General features: G+C 39.6%; 1 protein-coding gene across 2 annotated transcripts in view; it reads right to left on the bottom strand.

Annotated features, from left to right (window-relative positions):
- The window catches only part of LOC129137592 (coiled-coil domain-containing protein 144A-like), a 104647-nt gene that overhangs the window by 34377 nt on the left and 48546 nt on the right, over nt 1-21724 (bottom strand). For both annotated transcript variants that reach the window (XR_010152975.1, XM_063798898.1), the window contains 3 exons: nt 7070-7363; nt 6256-6476; nt 4611-4821 (listed from right to left, as the gene is read on the bottom strand). Coding sequence is in view for 1 of the 2 variants with exons in the window: in XM_063798898.1 (XP_063654968.1) it covers nt 4611-4821; nt 6256-6476; nt 7070-7363 (726 nt within the window). In the remaining variant the exon portion in view is untranslated. The remainder of the gene's footprint in view (nt 1-4610; nt 4822-6255; nt 6477-7069; nt 7364-21724) is intronic.

The following is a 21724-nucleotide window of genomic DNA, read 5'->3' on the forward strand; positions in this document are numbered from 1 at the left end:
TACAAAGTTCACTCTTCAGCAATAACTTATTGACAGGCTACTGCTAAATTATACTTGAGATTACAGGCTGGAAAATAAGGAGCCAATAAAACTATAAAAAGTACTTCTGATATATAGGACAAAGGATCCCAGGGTTAATCTAGAATGTGAAACCTATAAGTAAAAATCAGTAAAACATAGGCATAGCAATCTATTATCACTACAATGGTGTTAAGTGGCAAGACTATGTGGCAGGCCAGGTCTCACTAACGCAGGCCTCCATAACAACTGCTTTGGCACTGACTGAGTAGTTAAGTTAAACATTAAAAGCTGAAAGAGCCAGTGCCTTTATACAGGCTGGAATGTAACAAAAGCCCACCAAGAATCTTGCCTAGGCCTTCCCTGGGCCTTAAAGTGTGACAAAATAATGAAGGAATTCTTAATAGGACCTGTTTGGTATTAAACAAGTTTTACTGGGGATCTGAAGAAACTCCCCAGGCCTCCACAAATAAGTTTATTGGGGGTCTAATGGAACTCCCAAACCTCCATGATTTAGCAGGAGACAAGATAAGGGTAATCGCCCCAGCACCTGGACCCATTTGGATTAAATAAATTTACTGAAGCTCCAGAGGAAGGTCTGCAGGACTTAGATCTTAGTTATAGATTAAAAGAAGTTAATCACTTATGTCTATAGACGAATGCACACTTACATGTAGATATATAGCTTAGAAGGTATATAAGCTCTGGAAAACTTTGTAATTTTGAATTGGTGTGGTAATAATTTCCAGGCCTTCCTTGTAACCCTGTAACCGGTTGCAGAAAATAAAACCTCTCTTCCCAATTCATCTGCATCTCATTACTGGACCATGATAAATAGCAGCCCGACTCTCAGTTTGGTCTGGGAGTCTAGACTTCATATAATATATGAAGACTCTAGACTTCATATAATGGGGTGAGAGATGCAATAAATGCTAACTGTCATGAATGTAGAGAAAACTTGTTTCAACAACCAGTTATAATATATTATTTCTCTGGTGTGTGATTTCATACAAAATTATAACCATTTTTCTTGAGGTTAGAGAAAGTGCTGAGTACAATAGCACTTCACAGTAGGAATAGTCCAAAGTGTTAAAATCTTGCAAATAAAGGAGATGTATAAACAGATCCAATATTAGTGCTATTTTTAACATTTTGCTTTTGAAAATCGTAGCTAAAAATTTCTAAATATCCCGTTGTGTAATGCCCCACCCAGAAACCCGCCCCACCCAGAAACCCGCCCCACCCCCTACCTTTTTTTGTAAATCTCAGTTGAGATGGTATGTTACCTCCTCCTCCTTGTATTAGCTGATGTTTTCCTATAGGAAATACTGAAGTTCCTAGCAACTCTAGAAGGCACCTTCTTTCTGTAACTCTAAAAATTCTGTAGACAACAGCTGTATAAGAACTCTTCCAAGGTGTGATTATGGAGACATGCCTTTGTATCTTTTTTTTGTTTGTTTTTTTTTTTTTGAGATGGAGTCTTGCTCTGTCACCTGGGCTGCAGTGCAGTGGCACAATCTTGGCTCACTGCAACCTCTGCCTCCTGGGTTCAAGCGATTCTCCTGCCTCAGCCTCCCGAGTAGCTAGGATTATAGGCACCCGCCACCACGCCAGGCTAATTTTTGTATTTTTAGCAGAGACAGGGTTTCACCATGTTGTCCAGGCTGGTCTCGAATTCCTGACCTCAAGTGACCCACTCGCCTCGGCCTCCCAAAGTGCTGGGATTACAGGTGTGAGCCTCTGCACCCAGCACTCATATCTTGATATAATCATGCTTTTAAATCTCTTTTAGTAAATCTAACATGATTGGGCAAAAAATGCCCCACAAGGAAACTAGGTATGCCTTGGAACTACTACATTAACATTAACTTTAAAACAAACAAATTTTCTACTTATCTAGAAATACTAAAAAATGAACACCCCCTACCCCACAAAACAGAAATTAAAAAAAAAAAAAAGTTCCTCAAAAATCTTCCCTTGCATCACATCTGCTTTTATTTATTTTATTTATTTTTTTCCCCCACCCGTGAGATGGAGTCTTGCTCTGTCGCCCAGGTTGGAGTGCAGCAGTGCAATCTCAGCTCACTGCAACCTTTGCCTCCCAGGTTCAAGCGATTCTCCTGCCTCAGCCTCCCAAGTAACTGGGACTGCAGGCGCACACCACCATGCCCAGCTAATTTTTGTATTTTTATTAGGGACGGGGTTTCACCATGTTGGAGGTTGGTCTCGAACTCCTGACCTCAGGTGATCCACCCACCTTGGCCTCCCAAAGTGCTGGGATTATAGGTTTGAGCTACAGTGCCCGGCCTACATCTGCTTTTTATACTCTCTCAGCACCATCTTGTAAAATGATACATTACCTTGTTTTTCTGGTAAGTATTGTGAAAGGAAAATATCTTGGGCCTCCAAAATCACTAAGCTAAAAGGAAAACTCAGGCTGGAAACTGCTTAGGGCAAACCTGCCTCCCATTCTATTCAAAGTTACCTCTCTGCTCACTAAGATAAATGCAGATCCGACTGTCTCCTTTGGAAAGGCTAATCAGAAACTCAAAAGAGTGCAACTGTTTGTCTCTCACCTATCTGTGACCTGGAAGCCCCCTCCCCGCTACCAGTCTTCCTCCCTTTGCTTCAAATTGTCCCGCCTTTCCAGAGTGAACCAATGTACTTCTTAAATATATTGATTGATGTCTCATGCCTCCCTAAAATGTATAAAACCAAGCTGTGCCCCAACCACCTTGGACACATGTCATCAGGACTTCCTGAGGCTGTGTCACGGATGTGTGCCCTCAACCTCGGCAAAATAAACTTTCTAAATTAATTGAGACTCGTCTCAAATTTTGGGGGTTCATAGTACTAATGAGAACATTATATTTGCATCTTGCTTAACCATTGACAGACGTATTTAACATTCATTTCCCATTAGTACCCAGTGGTACAATTTCGTGACTGAGGCATTTGGACGCTGATCATCTCATTTTTTTCAGAAAAACAAAACCTAAGCGAACAATATGATTAAAAATATCAGCTAGCTGGGCTCTTGTAATCTATGTATTAAAACAATCATTTAATGCATTCCCTTTTAAGCTATTTAGCCACAATGCTATCTAAGAAACCTTAGATTTGCTCTTCTATGATTTGTTAGGACACGAAATAGCCAGGTAAACACAACAAGGTTGAGGTTGATTCCATGTGGGCCTGCGCTACTTTTCTGTGCGCTAAGGAGATCATAAAAACATCAAAACTATAAGCCAATGTGCATCGATTGAAAATTTTAAAAACAACAATATACACAAAGAAAACTATTTATTTATTGTTGTTCAAACAAATGTTTTATGGATTTTGTAATTTTTTTAAGAGACAGAATCTTGCTATGTTGCCCAGATTGGAATGCTGCAGTGCCGTAGCTACTCACAGGAATAATCATTGCGCACTGCAGATTTGAACTCCTGGGTTCAAGTGATCTTCCTGCCTCAGCCTCAGGAGCAGCTGGGACTACAGGTGTGTGCCACTGTGCCCAGTTTTTGTAATTTTCCCTCAGTTGAAAAATGGACAAATGTTAGACAAATACCTTAATCTGGGTCAAGCATAGTTGAACTACGTTTTGGTTTTTTTTCCTTACCAACTCTATAGTTGATACAGCTCGTCATTTTTGGATCCATTTTGAAATCCCCAGAAATAGACTCTTACTCTGAGTGAAACTACACGGTTGAACTAAAAAGTTCCTGTTGCATGTCCAGGGGAGATGTCCATGTGCAGCTTTACATGGAATTTGGGGTATTAAGAATAGAACTGATTCTGTTTGGTCACATTTGCTATTGAAGGACTCTAGATACCATTGCCATCTTAGTCATCAATTACTAAAGTTATGGCCAGGTGGAGAGACAAAACTTATGTGAGCTTTACTTTAAAAATTCAAATATTTATTTGATTTAACTATTTCAAAACCACTGTGCTATTGCATAGCAATAGACACATTTTACTAAAATTGGGATTAAAACACTATTAAGTGCAATAGCAATTACAGATGTACTCATGTAAGAAAATCACAAAACTTTTAACTTAAAGAACAGATTAATCAAGTGTTGCAGGTTTATATAACATACAAAAGTATTCACCTTGGGTCCTTTTAAATAATAAACATCCATGGGTGGTTAGTGTTTGGACACCAATCATTCACATATGATGACGGGTAGAAAACTGAGATGATGCAGAAAAACTTTAAAAGTGACCCCAGGCACACTAAACCCATTAAAAGTGAACCCCAGACAAACTAAAATCAATTAGTAAGACAAAGCACATCAAAGTAAACCTTTGGTTAAAATCTAACTTAAATGCAGTTTTTAAAAAAATTTAAAATGTGTCAGTTTGGTTACATTTATTAAATAAAGTTAACAAAGGAGTAATCTCTTATGAATGAGAGCTCCAGAGACTTAAAAATAACTGTAAAATTTCTGTCTCCTCTCTTTATTAACACAGGTAATTATTACTTTTACTTACCATACACAAGACAATTAAGTAACTGAGTATTTTACCAAATAACATACAAGAATTCTATCAGAAATCTGAACACCAAAGGAAAAAAGATAGCTAACCTTCAACAAGTAGCTCTCCATGTCCTTAAGAGCAGACCTCTTTTTTCTTGGAATATGTTTTCTGTTGAGACCTTCACTATCATTAAGATTTCCAACGCAAGGTGACTCTAGGACTGGCCTTGCAGCATAAGCAGTGAATAGAGATCTGGATCTGGTCTGCTCTTTCTCCACAGTAAGTTGCGTACTGACCTCTGCTATCATCTCATTAGTTCTATGAAGATTGCAAAAGACAAATGCTTAGTATTTCATTTTTTCCTAAATGATTCCTAAATGACTTCGATTGTTCTAAAAGTTGCCATTAAGTGTAAATGGAATATACCATAGGCCGTGTTTTAACTCTGAAAATGTGTTAGAGCATGCCTACTGTATCCAATTATAGTTTTAACATTGTTCTAAAGAAGTACATCTATTTCTAGAGGGATTTCTAACAAACAAGTAGTTCAAAGAGAGGGAGGGGACAGAAAAGACTATCAATGATGTATGGCTTCATAGTTAACACTTGTTGCCCATATGGAATGACTCTACTTATACGATTCTTAAGGATGCCATTAGAATTACTTGTATTCCAAGGGTAACTATGTGAAATGATGAAGATATTAATTTGCTTGACAAAATACCATTTCACTGCGTATAAATATATCAAAACATCACGTTGTACTCCTTAAATATATACAAGAAAAAACTAAAAGTAAAAATAAAAGCTAGAAATACTTGTATTTAGTAAACAATACATGTTGTTAGAGATTGTCTAAAAAACTCTCTCTCAAAGACATTTTCAAACAATTGTTTTCACCACCCTTGTATATTTCACCCATTATCTGGAAAAAATTGAGCATTTGGCACTGAGGAATCATTCACGGCGACTTTTCCTTGGGGAGAATAAGACTGCTGAAATCAAAGAGAACTAAAGCAGCATCGAGGACAATCAGCTCCTAACACTGCGGCCCATGTATCAGAGGTGGGGCGCGCCCTTTCTGTCTTCCATATACCCCCTCAGGCTGACCAAGGTGTTATTTTTTATCACTTAGTAAGTTATACTTCCCTTCAACCCTAGTTGATCATTCTCTGCTTCACAAGTGTGCCTTTATGTGGATTGGAAAAACTATACAGGACACTTCTTCTCAAGGCACCCTCTAATGATCACAATCAAGCAAAGTGAATTTACTGAGTGCCAGAATGTGTCCAGAGTAGTCATACTTGACCCTTTCGGTTTTCAGCTGTCGTCTTCCAGAAATTAATTAAATTCATTAATATTTTGAATTAAGGGAATACTGACAAGCAATTTTTATAATGGTATCACTGTCTAAATTATGAAGCTTCATAAATATTTAGCTGAAACCCTAATAGATCAGGTTAACTATATAAGAATATTAAGGGGTGGGGGGAAGCCACATAAAACCAAAAAACAGGAGAGACAGGAACTGTCCTGGACTAAGATTTTAAAGGTTACGTTCATTTACTATTTTCAATTTTACTTAAAGGTTAAGTTCATTTACTATTTATAATTTACAATTTTCCAAAACTGTATGATCTAGTTAGCTTTCACTTCCCACCAATCTCATGAACCTGTCTCACTAAAAGTCATGCTTTTGAAGGCAAATTAATGAGCTTAACTTATTTTCTATGATTCTGCATATTGACTTACCTACTGAGTTCATTTGACAAGGATTCTCTAACTTTTACTTCTTCTAGGTAGAGTTCCTTATATCTTTCCAGTTCGGTTTTATTAAAGTCGGCTTGCGAAGTTTTTATTCTGGAGATTTCAGATTCCAGATCTTTGATTCTGAGTTCCATCTGAGTTTTTATTGAAGTAGTATTATCCTCCCTTAACTGTACTAACTGTTCATGAGATACTGCTGCTTGTTTCTAAAATAAATTAAAAGGGAACATTTTAAAAGTAATTATAACCTGAATAAATACTGTGTATTTGTTTCCTTTTGTTTGGAGTCAGTGATTCAGAGAACAATTTTAAGTATGTGATTCAGAGAACAATTTTAAGAAAAATGTGAAGAAAGAAAGAAGCTCAAGCTTAACATATTTATCACCAGTACCAACTGAATTAATAACTGAATCTGAATTGTTGAACAATTCTCCAAAGAATGACAGAACCAAGTTAAAATTTTAAAAGTGGAACAACGTAACTTAAAAGCAGTTCAAGAGTATGGTATAATTTCTAAATCACAATTTTTTTTTACTTTTTCTATTAGTCTTGTTTTATGCCAACTGGCTTTAGTAATTAAATGATTCTCTAGTGAGAATTATTCTTATGGAAGATCAATTTAGTTATAAGAATGATGGAAACGAAAATATTTAAATGGAGAAACAAATACCACCTTCCTTCTAGAAGTCTACCAAACCAATTGCTGTAAGGAAAGTAGAGAAAACACGTACAATGTATATATCCAAAATAAAATTTGCAGCGAAATGAATGAAAGCACATTACAGATAAATAAACCAACCTGCAAGGTGAGAATGGCTTCGTTTAATTTTTCTTCTGTCTCCTTCCTTGCTCTTTCTTCAATCAACAGTTTATGCCGTTCAGCTTCACCATTTTCTAACATATTTCTTTCCATATAACTTTCGAGGTTTACTACGTCTTGTTTCAGCTGCTTCTTATTCTTCTGTAGTGTTTCACATTGCTTTTGTATTGCTTTCATAGAGAATAATGTCTGTTGAAGTTGAAGAACTCCATTCTCTGCATCCAGATGTAGACATCGTGAAGGAACAGTTTCCTGTGCTTCTGTAAGGTCAATCTGCATGAGTAAAACAATATAGTTTGGTAATGAAGAAGGCAGACTGAGAACGGTCTAACAAAAAACTAATAATTTTTTTTTTTTTTTTTTTTTTTGAGATGGAGTCTCGCTCTGTCCCCCAGGCTGGAGTACAGTCACGGGATCTCGGCTCACTACAAGCTCTGCCTCCCGGGTTCAGGCCATTCTCCCGCATAGCTGGAGTAGCTGAGACTACAGGCGCCCACCACCACCCCTGGCTAAATTTTTTTAAATTTATTTTTTATTTTTAGTAGATGGGGTTTCACCGTGTTAGCCAGGATGGTCTCGATCTCCTGACCTCATGATCCACTCACCTCGGCCTCCCAAAGTGCTGAGATTACAGACGTGAGCCACCGCGCCCAGCCAAAACTAATAATTTTTGAAATAAATTCAGTTGCAATAAAATGTTACCTATACTGTTGTAGATTCATAAAATACAGACCCTTGGATTACTCAGAAAATTAAAAACAAAGTTAAAACCATCAGAATTCAGAAAAATACATCCTTTACTTTCATCATCTTTGCCACACAACATTTGGACTTGATCTTAGACTTCTGTTTTCCTATGACTGTTTCATGGCTTTCCTCCTTAAAATGGCTCTAAGTTACCCCTTTAGCACAAAGTCTCTTATTCCTTTAACCCACTATCATTCTCCATAATTTGCAGAGAAGTTTTAGGGGCATCATATTGAATTATTTGGGCCTGAGTCAATAAATGGCTCCCATAATAAGACTCTGAAAATAAGACTCTAATTAATACATTTTGAAAAAAAAAAAAAAAAAAGGATTCCAATACCATAAGCCTTTTGCTGAACTGCAAATGTCTTACGCTAATTTGAGTTACATTTCAAAGAATAATGATACTTGGAGTTAAGAAGCAATCACATCTCCCAGTATAAAAGTTCAGTGGCATGATCCATACCATTTTTCTGAAGAAAAATGCCTTAATTCAGTAGCACAATCTTATAATTCATTGTTACTTTACACAAAATAAGGGAGCACATTAAAGAATGACAACAAAAAATTGCACTGAAATTTCAGTGGTGCTGAGTTGGAAATAACTGCTTTCCTTTAGAGGAAATAATTATGATTGTTTTTTATTTTATAAAGGTAAGTGAAGTGGTGGTTTTAAAACATCTACAAATTGCTTGCCACTTCTCCCATGACATTCCCTCTCCTGAATACAAGCTGGCATTGACAACCGGTTTCTCCGGAACACAATGTGGCAGAACTGCTGTGTGACTTCTAAAGTTGGTTACAAAAAGTCACACAGCTTCTACCTGACTCTCTCTCTCTAGGGACGCTTGTCCTTAAAATGCAGCCAACATGCCGTGAGAAAGCCCAAACCACACCGTGAATCCTCGTGTAGGTAGGTGTTCGAGCTGACTTCCCTACCTAACGTCCCAGCCAAAAGCCAGCTTCGAATGCCGCACAGGTAAATAAACAAGCCTTTAGATGATTCTAGTCCCCAGCTTTAAGTCACCTCAGCTGATGCCAAGTAAAGAAAAAGTGAGTTGGCCCCACTGAGCCTTGCCTAAAACTGCAGATTGTGAACAAAATAGATGTTGTTTTGAGACACTGCATTTTCTTATATACCAAGAAATAACTGATACAGATATTGACACTAGATATAGATTGCACAACAACAACACAACAAAAACTACTAAAACATGTAGGATTACCATTGGACCAGGAGCTAATCAGAAGCTGAAAGGACCTACAGAAGAATAAGCACAAAAACAAGAAGAGTTTTAAAGAGACTGTTAGTGGAAGCCTGATGGTCCTCAAAGAAGCTGGTAGGAAGGGCTTCAAGGATAGTGAAGAAAATGATACGGGAACCTGAAGGAAAGGGCACTGTTACTACACAGCCGCTGAAAGTAAAACCAATGCAAGAGATAAGCTAAAGAAAGACTACTACATATAAAAGAACCAGGACTTTCTAGGTTCAGTATCCTTTTTATAGCCTCTCCACATGTCAGATTCCCAAATATAGACAGTCCTTGCCTTAGCATGGTTCGACTCACCATTTTCTGACTTTTTATAATACTGTGAAAATGATACGTGTTGAGTAATGAAATGATATGTGTAAGCCTTTTGGCTTACAGGGGTGGTTACATCAGGATAAAGTCACTGTAAATGGAAATTATCGTAAATGGAAAACCCACCCATAACTTCTGATATTTGCAATTTATGATGGCCTATAAATTACAAATATCAGACATAACAAATGCAAATGCCATCCAGACATAAACCCATCCTAATCTGAGGAGCATCTGTATTGCTGAGATAAATGGCCTCTGAGATAAGATCAAATCCAGGGTGCTGCCAGGAGAAAGTCTGAAGGTGAAGCCAAGACTGTCAGTGTAAGGCTCTATTTTAAGACCTTAGAAAGATTTAAGGTGGTGCCTCAAATTCCCTTAAAGATCTTAAGGGTATACGCATCTTAAGGCACTGTCCTACTACACAGAACAGTGTGCTTCCTTCACAGGAAGCACAAGGTGAAGTGCTTATCTCAAAGAGATTGGGACAAGTGGTTTTTCCAATGACAAGAACTCAAGTAAAATTCACAAGAGACTCTAAGAGAATTATAGTAACAATAGCACTGCTTGCTAGCTTGGCTTAAAAGACAACAAGACAGTAAAAATGAAAAGAGGCCTTAGGACCTAAGAGCTTCTACAGGGAGGAAGCTGGCTGAAGAAACTACTTAGCTGAAAACACAGGTCATTGCTTATGAAAAGGATACAACAAAGAGCCAAGAAGGTACCACAAAAAGCCACAGAGGATGGTTCCCATGAAGTCCAAATCAAGTAAGTGGAAGCACACATCAGGCTGTATTTCAGAATTTCTATGGTCTAATATTATTCCCTTTGTGACTCCCATTTTCTCTCTGTTCAACAGGAGGGTCTCTGGCAGTTTAGGAGAATGCTGGGTGGGTGAGTGGTAGACAAGTTGTCCCTTTAGTTCTTACGTCTTTGTGTTGACAAGAAATGCACTCAAGGGGTTATACCGCAGAAACCACAACCCAGGGTGCATCCCTACCGGCTGTGATAAAGATGGTAGGATGTTGCACTTCAAGCCTGAGCTTGCTGCCATATTAAATGAAACTTGTGTGTGTGTGGTGGGAGGTTAGGATCTTGCACTTTAAGCCTGAGTCTGCTGCCATATTAAATAAAACCTGTGTGTGGGGTGAGAGGTAATAATTAGAAATTAGTGTGTTTTTCAAGTGGTAGAAATCTTTTAAATTATAGTTATAGGGTCAATTGTGCAGGCTTTAAAACATGTCTATACATTCCTTAATATGCACAGCATAGACAGAGACATCATCGAGATGGCTGACTGGGAATACCCAGCACTCACCTCTTTCAAAAAGAAAAACCAAAACAGCAAGTAGGTAACCACACCTTGAGGAAGACATCAAAGAGAGTATACTGGAATTCAGCAGGAGATTGATAGGGATCCTCTGATGACAGAAGGAAAGGGAACTGAGGTAGCCAGCCCAGCCAGGATCATCTCAAAACCAGGACCGATTCCCCCAAATCCCTAGCCCCACAGCACCATATACCTGTGGAAATAGGTGATCACCTAATAGCCCACCAGGGAAACTACTCTAGGTCAAAGGGATCCTAAGTGTGTGCTGTCTAGAGCCTAGGAGCCACCTGACTGACACCACTGCCACCACCAGCAGCCCTATCCCCTTCAGGGGCAGTGCTGTGCATACCTGTACATACCTTTAGGAGGCCGGAGGACTGGCCCACTCAAGTGTACCATGCAGGAGCCTGAGAACAAGCCTGTCAAACCCACCAGGGGTGGCGCCCATGTGAGCCATATGAGAGCCTGAAGACAAGGCCACTTTGCTTGCTGCTGCTATTGTTGCTATCAGTGCTCACATACACTGTCCAGGACCCTGAGGAGCAGCCCACCCCACCCAGGCCTCTGTGCCTTTACCCAGGCCCCGTCTACCACTAATACCAAGGAGAGTCCTACTGCCCCACCGGCACCTGCACGTGGCATCCAGGAGCATAAAGACAGGGCTGCCTCACCAGCCACTGGCAAAGGCTCCTGCACGTGTCTTCAGTTAACCTGTGGACAAGCCTGCTCCACACACTGCCTTAGGTACCCACCTAAATGTTCCTCATAGGGGGCCAGAGAAATGCCCACGCAGCCTGCTTTCACCACTACCAGTGCCCATGCATGCTACCAAGGGATCCAAGGTCCGGCCCCCAGCTGCTACTGTCATCTCCAGTGCCACAAGTGTCACCAAGGTCCTTTGGCCTGGCCTGCTATTGCCACCTCTGATCCCAGCACACACCACCTGGAGGCCCAAGGGCCAGCCCACTCAGGTAACCCACTGCCACCAAAAACTGGGAAGCATGGCCTGGTGCTGCCAATCACACATACATCCTTGTGTATGCCATCAATGTGCCTGAGGACTGGCCTGCTGTCCTCCCCATCACCATCAAGGCCTCACCACAGCATCCCCTGCTACTAACAACCACACCGTAAGCCACTGAGGAACTTACAGACGCTGATGTTGATTACAGCAGAAGAAAGCATAAGTATATGGAGACCACACCAATGCACCCACCCATCATCAATGCCAGAGCACCATATTCAACCAACAACATAGATACATCTACAGAAAAAAGTCAACCCCTAAAACTAGATGAAGTGACTATTACACCAGCTGCACAGTTATCAACATTAAGGACACAAGAAGTATGAAAAATCAAAGAAACATGACACCTCCAAAGGAACAGAGTAATTCTCCAGTAACAGATCCCAAAGATAACAAAACCTATACAATTCAAAATAATGATCTTAAGGAAACATAGTGAGATACACAATAATACAAAGGAATCAGGAAAGATTCCTGATAGGAAAGATAGGTAATACAAATGAATCAGGAAAACAATTTATGATCTAAATAAGAAATTCAACAATGAAAAAGATAGCATTAAATGGAACCAAACAGAAATCCTGGAACTGAGAATTCAATACATAAAATAAAAACAACTGAGAATGTTGGCAATAGACTAGATCAAGGAGAAGAATGAATTTCTGAACTTGAAGAGAGGTCTTTATATGAGGCCAGGCAAACAAAAAGCAAAAAGAAAAAAAAGAAAATAAAAAGAATGAAGACAGTGTATGTGATATATAGGCCATCATGAGCCAAAATTTTTTCAGATATTGGGAGTTGCAGAAATAGAAGAGATGGGAAAAGGCACAGAAAACCTATCTAATGAAATAATAGCTGAAAAACTACCAAGTCTTGTGAGAGACATAAACATCTGGATACAGATGTCTCAAAGATCCCCAAAGAAATACAATAAAAAATGTCTTCTCTGCGGCACATCAGAGTCAAATGTCAAAAGTCAAAGACAAAGAGCAAGAGAAAAACACCAAGTCACATACAAGGGAATCCGTATCAAATAGCATATTTGTCAGCAGAAACCTTAGAGGATAGGAGAGAATGACATGATATATTTAATATGCGGGAAGAAAAAGACTGCCTGTCAAGAATATTATACCTAGCAAAGCTATCCTTTAAAACTGAAAAAGAGGGGCCAGGTGCAGTGGTTCATCCCTGTAATCCTAGCACTTTGGGAGGCCAAGGTGGGGGGATTGCTTGAGCTCAGGAGTTCAAGACCAGCCTGGGCAATTTGGCAAAACCCTGTCTCTACTAAAAATATACAAAATTAGCCAGGCATGGTGGCTCATGCCTGTGGTCCCAGCTACTCAGGAGGCTGAGGCACAAGAACTGCTTGAACCTGGGAGGCAGAGGTTGCAGTAAGCTGAGATCATGCCACTGAACTCCAGCCAGGGCAACAGAGTGAGACTCTGTCTCCAATAAATAAATAAATAAAACTGAAAAAGAAATAACGTCTCAGACAAGCAAAACCTGAAGGAATGCATCACCACTAGACTGATCCTACAAGAAATGCTTACAGGAGTCCTCAATCTGGAAGCAAAAAGACAATGTCTACCACCATGAAAATCAAAAAACTGTAAGACTCACTGGTAGAGCAGGTACAGAACTGAAAAAGAGAAAGGAATCAAACATTATTATTACAGAAAACCAGCAAATTGTAGAGGTAAACAATAAAAGAGGAAGATAGGAACAAATGATAGACAAAACAATCACTAAACAATTAATAAATGAAAGGAGTAAGTCCTCACCTATCATAAAAACTTTGAATATACGTGATTTAAATTCCCCAATTAAAGATATAGATAGAATGAATGGATTACAAAAAAAGACCAAATAATACGCTGCCTACAAGAAACTCACTTTACCTGTAAAGACACATAGACTGCAAGTGAAAGGATGGAAGGATATTCCATGCAAATGGAAACCAAAAGCACACAGGAGTAGCTATATTTATATCAGACAAAATAGATCTTAAGTAAAAAAAATAAAATAAAATAAAAGAGAAAGAGAAGGGCATTATATAATAATAACAGGATCAATTCAGCAAGAGGATACAGCAGTCATAAAGGTATATATACCCAATACCTGAGCACACAGATATATAAGGCAAACATCACTGAAACTAAAGAGACAGATAGCCTCCAGTACAATAATTGTTGGGGACTCCATAGTCTGACTTTCAGCATTGAAGGGATCATCTAAACAGAAAATCAACAAAGAAACATCGAAATGAACCTGCACTATAGACCACATGGACCTAGCAGACACTTACAGAACACTGTATTAAGAAGCTGCAGAATACACATTCTTCTCATTAGCACATAGAACATTCTCCAGAATAGACCATATATTGAGTTTAAAAGCTCATATCAAATATCTTCTCAAACCACAATGGAATAAAAATGGAAATCAGTAACGACAAAAACTTTGTAAACTGTACAAATGCACGGAAATTAAACAGCATGCTCCTGAATGAACAACTGGGCCAATCAATAAATTAAGAAAAAAAATTTAAAATATCTTCAAACAAATGAAAATGGGGGAAAAAATCAATCCCTATAGAAAGTGACAAAAGAAGCACTAAGAGGGCAATTTATAGCAATTAACAGCTACATCCAAAAAAGAGAAAGACTTCAAATAAACAACCTAACAATACACCTGAAGAAACCAAAAAAGCAAGAACAGACCCAAAACTCAAATGTAGTAGAAGGAAAGAAATGATAAAGGCAGGGCAGAACTGAATGAGGTAGACTAATAAAGCAAAACTGCAAACTACATTAAACAAGAAAAAAGAGAAAACTCAAGTAAATAAAGAGGGAAGCATAAAAGGAGATAGCAAAGAAATACATGGAGTCATGAGAGACTATTATGAACAACTATATGCCAACAAACTGGAAACGTACGGAAAATGGATACATTCCTGGAAGTGCATAACCAGCAAGAATGAACCAAGAAGAAAAGGAAACCTGGACAGACCAATAACGGTAATGTAATTGAATCAGTAATAAAGTTTACCAACAAAGAAAGGTCTAAAACTGGGTAAGTTACTCTGAATTCCACTAAACTTTTAAGGAAAAACTAACACCAATTTTTCATAAATTATTCCAAAATCTTCCTAGTTTATTCTAAAGGTCAGTATTACTCTAAGACCAAACCCAGACAAAGACACAACAACAAAAGAAAACTACATGCCAATATCCCTGAAGGATGCAGATACAAAAATTGTCAGAGAAATAAAGGGGATCCAGATTGGAAAACAGAAAGTCAAACTGTCTCCCTGTGCACATGACCTGATCTCATATACAGAAAACCATAAACACGCCACCAAAAGAGCCTGTTAGAACTAAAGAATTCAGCAAAGGTGCAGGCCACAAAATCAGCATACAAAAATAATGCCAATAGCATGTGTAACATTTCTATACACTAATAATCAACTAGCATAAAAAGACATCAAGAAGGCCGTCCCACTATTCTAGCTACAAAATAATAAAATGGCTCAGAATAAAGTTAACCAGAGAGATTTTGTAAAGAGCTTTACCAAAAACAACAACAACAACAACAACAAAAAAAACTACAAAACACTGACAAAAGAAATTGTAGAGGACACAAACATGGAAAGATATTGCATGCTCACGGACTGGAAGAATATTGGTTAAATGACCTTATTACTGAAAGCAGTCTACAGACTGAACGCAAGCTCTATTAAATACCAATTTTGATGTTTTTAGGGGAAGACAAGATGCTCACCACATGCAGCCAGGAGATGCCTCTCTGTGAGAGAGAAACCAAACTATCAAGTAAATTATCACACTTGGAGTAGGTCTTTGGAGAGAATACACTGAAATTTGATAGGTAATGCAGGCATCAAGGCTGAAGAGGAATAAATCTGCGAAGCCTGCACAGAGTCACCAAGAACTAGGATTACCTCCCAATCCAGAAACTAAGGAAGGGGTGGGTGAAGGAACTGTGCAGCACCACACTCCCACCAACGAACTCTGGGATACTAGCTCCCAGAGATCCCTGGACCCACACAGACATCTGAACTGGCAAGAGGAACTGGCTGGCGAATAGGCAGAGGCAGAGCTCAAACCCGCATACAGCCCAGCAGGTTTTGCACCTGGTACAGCTGCAGCAAAACATGACCATAGGCACCCATCCCCCAAGGCTCTCCATCTTGCTCTAAGTGACGCTAGCTCCTGCTTACTGCCAGGCCAGAAGACAGCAGGGCTGCATTTACCATGGGACTGCAGCATATCTGCTCTGTGTACCTTCTTGTCCACCAGCCCCTCCCAAGGCCCCTGCCTAGCTACTCACGCAAGGGTAAGCACACAGCACAGCCTCCACTGCCCCATCTGAGTGCTTTGCCGGAGGCCTGGGAGCAGTTCAGCCCCCACCCTCAGCACAGCCAAAGCTCAACCCCATGAGACCAGAAGACAAAGTCATGAACCTGGTCTCAATACCCCCAGGATTCAAGCTCACTGCTCAAGTATACTGAGCTGGTGTCTGTGGCCTGAGCTCAAGAAGAGGAGTAGCTTTCTCTCTCACAATGCCAAGAAGAGAGGGCCCAAGTTCATATGCCAGTGTGGGAGCCGGGTGTGCTCCCTCTGCAACAGCAGTCCCCAACCTTTTTGGCACCAGGTGCTGGCACTGTGGAAAACAATTTTTCCACAGACGGTGGGGTGGGGATGGTTTCGCGATGGAACTGTTCCACCTCAGATCGTCAGGCATTAGATTCTCATAAGGAGCACGCAACCTAGATCCCTCACGTGCACAGTTCACAACACGGCTCGCGCTCCTATGAGAATCTAATGCCGCTGCTGATGTGACAAGAGGCGAAGCTCACGTGGTAATGCTCACTCACCAGCCCTCCCCTCACCTCCTGCTGTGCGGCCCAGTTCCTAACAGGCCACAGACCAGTACTGGTCTGCCACCTGGAGGTTGGGGACCCTGTTCTACAAGATCTGTCCAGGAAGGGTGTAACCTGTCTGTCCACAGCCTCTGCCTGAGGGAGCACCACTGCCTGAAACAGCTAACAGTCCAGTTGATCTGGGCACGGAAGGCTGGGGGACAAAACTACCTAGTTGGGCCTGCCCTGGGGGCAGACACTGGAGGGAGGCCTGGTTGGGTGAGTGCGAGCTAAGTGCTCCCCACAGCCATCTGCTGGGCAAAAAACCCTGGGCTGCAGGCACCACACCAGGTGCACACCCACAGAACCACAGCCCTGCCCGGGGATCCTCCCCCCTTGATCCACATTATATCAACAGATGACCCGCAGATCCGCAGACATACTCTACAACCTGCTCTGACTCTACCAAGCCCAGACAACCAGCACGTCCCCAGAGAGTTGTAGGTCTCTCGGCAACCTAACTTTTGGCTTGGGCCGCTGCCCTAAGGGTGGGAGGTGTGCAGCCCTCAAAATTCAGGTGTGGCACCAGTGATTGGAGGGGGCTCTCCCAAGTTCCAGGAACTGATTTGGTGAGGGGGTTATCTCTCGCCTTCCCAATCCTACTTCTCCCCCTTCCCCACCAAACAAAAATCATTATATACCTTCAACACACCTCTGTGAAACCCAATGCAGGAAAGTAGCCACAAGGAAGGAACCTGTGTAGAGTCCTGGCCATCTGAAACCACCCAGAAAAAAAGGCCAATCAACTACACACAATACACACCACAAACCCTCAAGAGAAAAGAAAGAACATAAAAACAAAAATCCCCATCCAAATGACAGGAATTTCAAAACGATAAAGAAACATCAGCATTTTCAGAGGAGGAATAATCAGCACAAGAACTCTAGCAATTCAACAAATCAGAGCATTTCATTACCTCCAAAAAATCACACTAGCTCCCCAGCTATAAATTCTCACCAGATTAAAGTGTAATGACATGCTTTATCACAGACACGTGATTCAGAATCTCAATGGCAACAAAGCTCAATGTGATTAAAGAGAAAGTTGAAATCCAATCCAAGGAAGCCAGTATAACCATCCAAAAGTTGAAACACGACAGAGCCATTTTTAAAAAGAATCAAACTGAACTTCTGGAGCTGCAAAATTCAACACAGGAGGGACCTTCAAAACCAGATGAGACCAAGCGGAGGGAAGGATTACAGAGCTCAAAGACCAGTCTTTTGAGTCAGCCCAGTCAGACAAAAATAAAGAAAAAACCATTTTAAAAATGAACAAAACATCTGAGGAATGTGGGATTTTGTAAAGACACTAATCTATGACTCATTGGCATGGCTGAAAGAGAAGGAGAGAGAGGAAGCAACATGGAAAACATATCTGAGGATATAGTCCATGAAATTTCCCCAATCTCATTACAGAGGTTGATGGAAAAATTCAAGAAATTCAGAGAACCTCTACAACCATCCCCAAGATACACAGCCCATCAGACTTTCCAAGGTCAACACGAAAGGAAAAATCTCACAGGCAGCTATAACAGCTGCATCAGGTGAAAAGCTGACCTCTTTCCGGCAAAAACCTTATAAGCCAGAAAGTGGGGCCAGTTGTCAGCATCCTTAAAGAAATTTCAGCCAAGAACTTCATACCACTCCAATCTAAGCCTCATCAGTGACAGAGAAATACAATCTTTTCCAGACAAACACTAAAGAAATTCATTACCGCTAGACCAGACTTACAAGAGATTCTTAAGGAGTTCTAAATATGGAAAAGAAAGAACAATACCCACTACCACAAAAACACACCTAAGTACATAGCCCACAGACCCTATTACATAACTACACAATCGAGAGTACAAAGCAAACAGCTAAAAACATCATGGCGGAATCAAAATCTCACATATAAATATTAATACTGAATTCAATGGTCTAAATGCCTCACTTAAAAGGCACAGAGTGGCAAGTTGAATTAAAATAAAACAAACCCATAAGAATCAACGGTCTGCTATATTCAAAAGACACATCTCACATGTAATGGCACCCACAGGCTCTGAGTAAAGAGATGGACAAAGATCTGTCATGCAAATAAAATGCAAAAAGCAAGGGGTTGTTATTCTTAGATAAAACAGACTTTAAACCAACAACAGCCAAAAAAGGATGAAGAAGGGCATTACACAATGATAAAGGACTCACTTCGCCAAGAAGACATCCCTATCCTAAATACATACCCACCCAACACTGGAGCACCCACATTCAAAAACAACCAAGTACTTCCAGACCTACCAAAAGACTCAGTCACACAATAACAGTGGGGATCTTCAACATCTCATTGATAGTGTTAAGGCAAATCATTGAGACAAAAAACTAACAAAGAAATTCTGGGCTTAAATTTAACACTTGACTAATTGGACCTAACAGACATCTACAGAATACTCCACCAAACAACTACAGAATACACCTTTTTCTCATCTGCACAAAGAACATACTCCAAGATCAACAACATGTTTGACCATAAAGCAAGTCATGATAAATTTTTAAAAAATGAAATCACACAACACCATTCTCTTGGACCACAGTGCAATAAAAATAGAAATGAATATCAAGAAGATCTCTGAAAACCACACAATTACATGGAAATCAAACAACTGGCTCCTAAATGACTTTGGGAAAAGAAAGAATTTAAGGCAGAAATCAAACAATGATTTGTAATAAGCAAAAAGAAACATCATACCAAAACTTCTGGGATACAGCAAAAGCAGCATAAGAGGAAAGCTTATAGTGCAAAACAAATATGTTGAAAAGTCAGACAGATCTGTAATTAACAATCTGACACTGTGCCGAGAGGAACTAAAAAACAAGGACAAAATAACCCCAAAGCTGGCAACAGAAAAGAAATAAATAAAATTAGAGCATAACTGAGAAAACTTGAGGCCCAAAAATCCATACAAAGATCAGTGAAACCAAAAGTTGGCTTTTTGAAGGGATAAAAATACTGACAGGCTACTAGCTAGAAAATAAATAAATAAATAAATAAATAAATAAATAAATAAATAACAGAGAACATCTAAATAAGCACAATCAGAAACAACAAAGATGACATTACAACCAATCCCACAGTAATACAAAAGATCCTCAGAGACTACAATGAACACCACTGTATACACACAATCTAGAATATCTAGGAGAAATGGATAAATCCTTGGAAACCAACAAAGATTGAACCACGAGGAAATTGAAACCATGAACAGACAAATAACAAGCTCTGAAATTGAATCAGTAATAAAAAACCTACTAGCCAAAAACAGATTCAGATCAGACTGACTCATAGCCAATTTCTACCAGACATACAAAGAAGAGCTGTTAACAAATCTAATGAAACTATTCCAAAATATTGAGGAGATACTTCTCCCTAACTCATTGTATGATGCCAGCATCATCTTGATACTAAAAGCCAGCAAAGACACAATGAATAAAGAAAACTACAGCCCAATATCCCCAATGAATGTAGACACCAAAGTTCTCAATAAAATATCAGCAAACAAAATCCAGCAACACATCAAAAACTTACTTCACCACAATCAAGTCAGCTTTATTTTTGTGATGCAATTGGTTCAAAGTACACAAATCAATAAATGTGTTTCACCACACAAACAGAATGAAAACGAAAAACCATATGATCAACTCAAAAGATGCAAAAAAGCTTTCAATAACGTCCATCATCCCTTCATGAAAAAAACACCCAACAAATTAGGCATCAAAGAAACAGACCTCAAAATAATAAAGGCCACTCTATGACAAACCCACAGCTGAAACCATACAGAATGGGCAAAAGCTGGAAGTGGGGGCTAAGTGCAGTGGCTCATGCTTGTAACCCCAGCATGTTGGGAGGCGAAGACAGGAGAATCACTTGAGGCCAGGAGTCTGAGACCAGGCTGGGCAACACAGTGAGACCTTGTCTCTATAAAATAGTAAAGAAAAAAATTAAAGAAAAAAGAACAAAAACAGTTGGAAGCATTCCCCTTGCCAACTGGAACAAGACAAAGATGCCCACTCTCACCGTATGTATTCAACATAGTACTGGAACTCCTAGCCAGAGCAATCAGGAAAAAGAAAGAAAGAAAAGGTATCCAAAAAGGAAAAGAAGCCAAACTATCTCTCTTTGCTGATGATATGATTCTGTACCTAAAAAACTCTAAAGAGTTTGCCAATTTATCCTGGAACTGATAAATGACTTCAGTCAGGACACGAAAATCAATGTAAAAATATCCATAGCATTTCTATATACCAATAAAGTTCAAGCTGAGAGACAAATCAAGAATGTAATCCAATTTATAATAGCCACACACAAAAAAGCAAAATACTTAGGAATGCATCTAACTACAGACATGAAAGGTGGTTACAAGGAGAACTACAAAACACTGCTGAAAAAAATCATGACACCAAATAGATGACACCAAAAAAATGGCAAAACATTCCATGCTCATGAATTGGAAAAATCAATAGCAATAAAATGGCCATACTGCCCAAAGCAATCTACAGATTCAATACCATTCCTATCAAACTACTAATGTCATTTTTCACAGCATTAGAAAAAACTATTCTAAAATTTCATATGGAACCACAAAAGAGCCCAAACACCCAGAGCCATCCTAAGCAAAGAGAATCTAGCCTGATGCATCACATTACCCAACTTCAAACTATACTACAGTAAACAAACGCTACACTAAACAAATCAGCACGGTACTGGCACAAAAACAGACACATAGACCAATGGAACAGAACAGAGAGCCCAGAAATAAAGCCACATGCCTACAACCATTGGGTCTTTGACAAAGCCGACACAAATATGCAATGGGGAAAGGACTCCCTATTCAATAAATGGTGCTGGGATGACTGGTTATCCATACACAGAAGAATGAAACTTGACCCCAGCTATCACCACATACAAAAATTAATGAAAGCTGAATTACATTCTTAAAAGTAAGACCTCTAACTATAAAAATCCTACAAGAAAACC

The sequence above is a fragment of the Pan troglodytes genome, chromosome 19 (assembly GCF_028858775.2).
Source record: "Pan troglodytes isolate AG18354 chromosome 19, NHGRI_mPanTro3-v2.0_pri, whole genome shotgun sequence".
In the NCBI taxonomy this organism is placed as follows: domain Eukaryota; kingdom Metazoa; phylum Chordata; class Mammalia; order Primates; family Hominidae; genus Pan; species Pan troglodytes.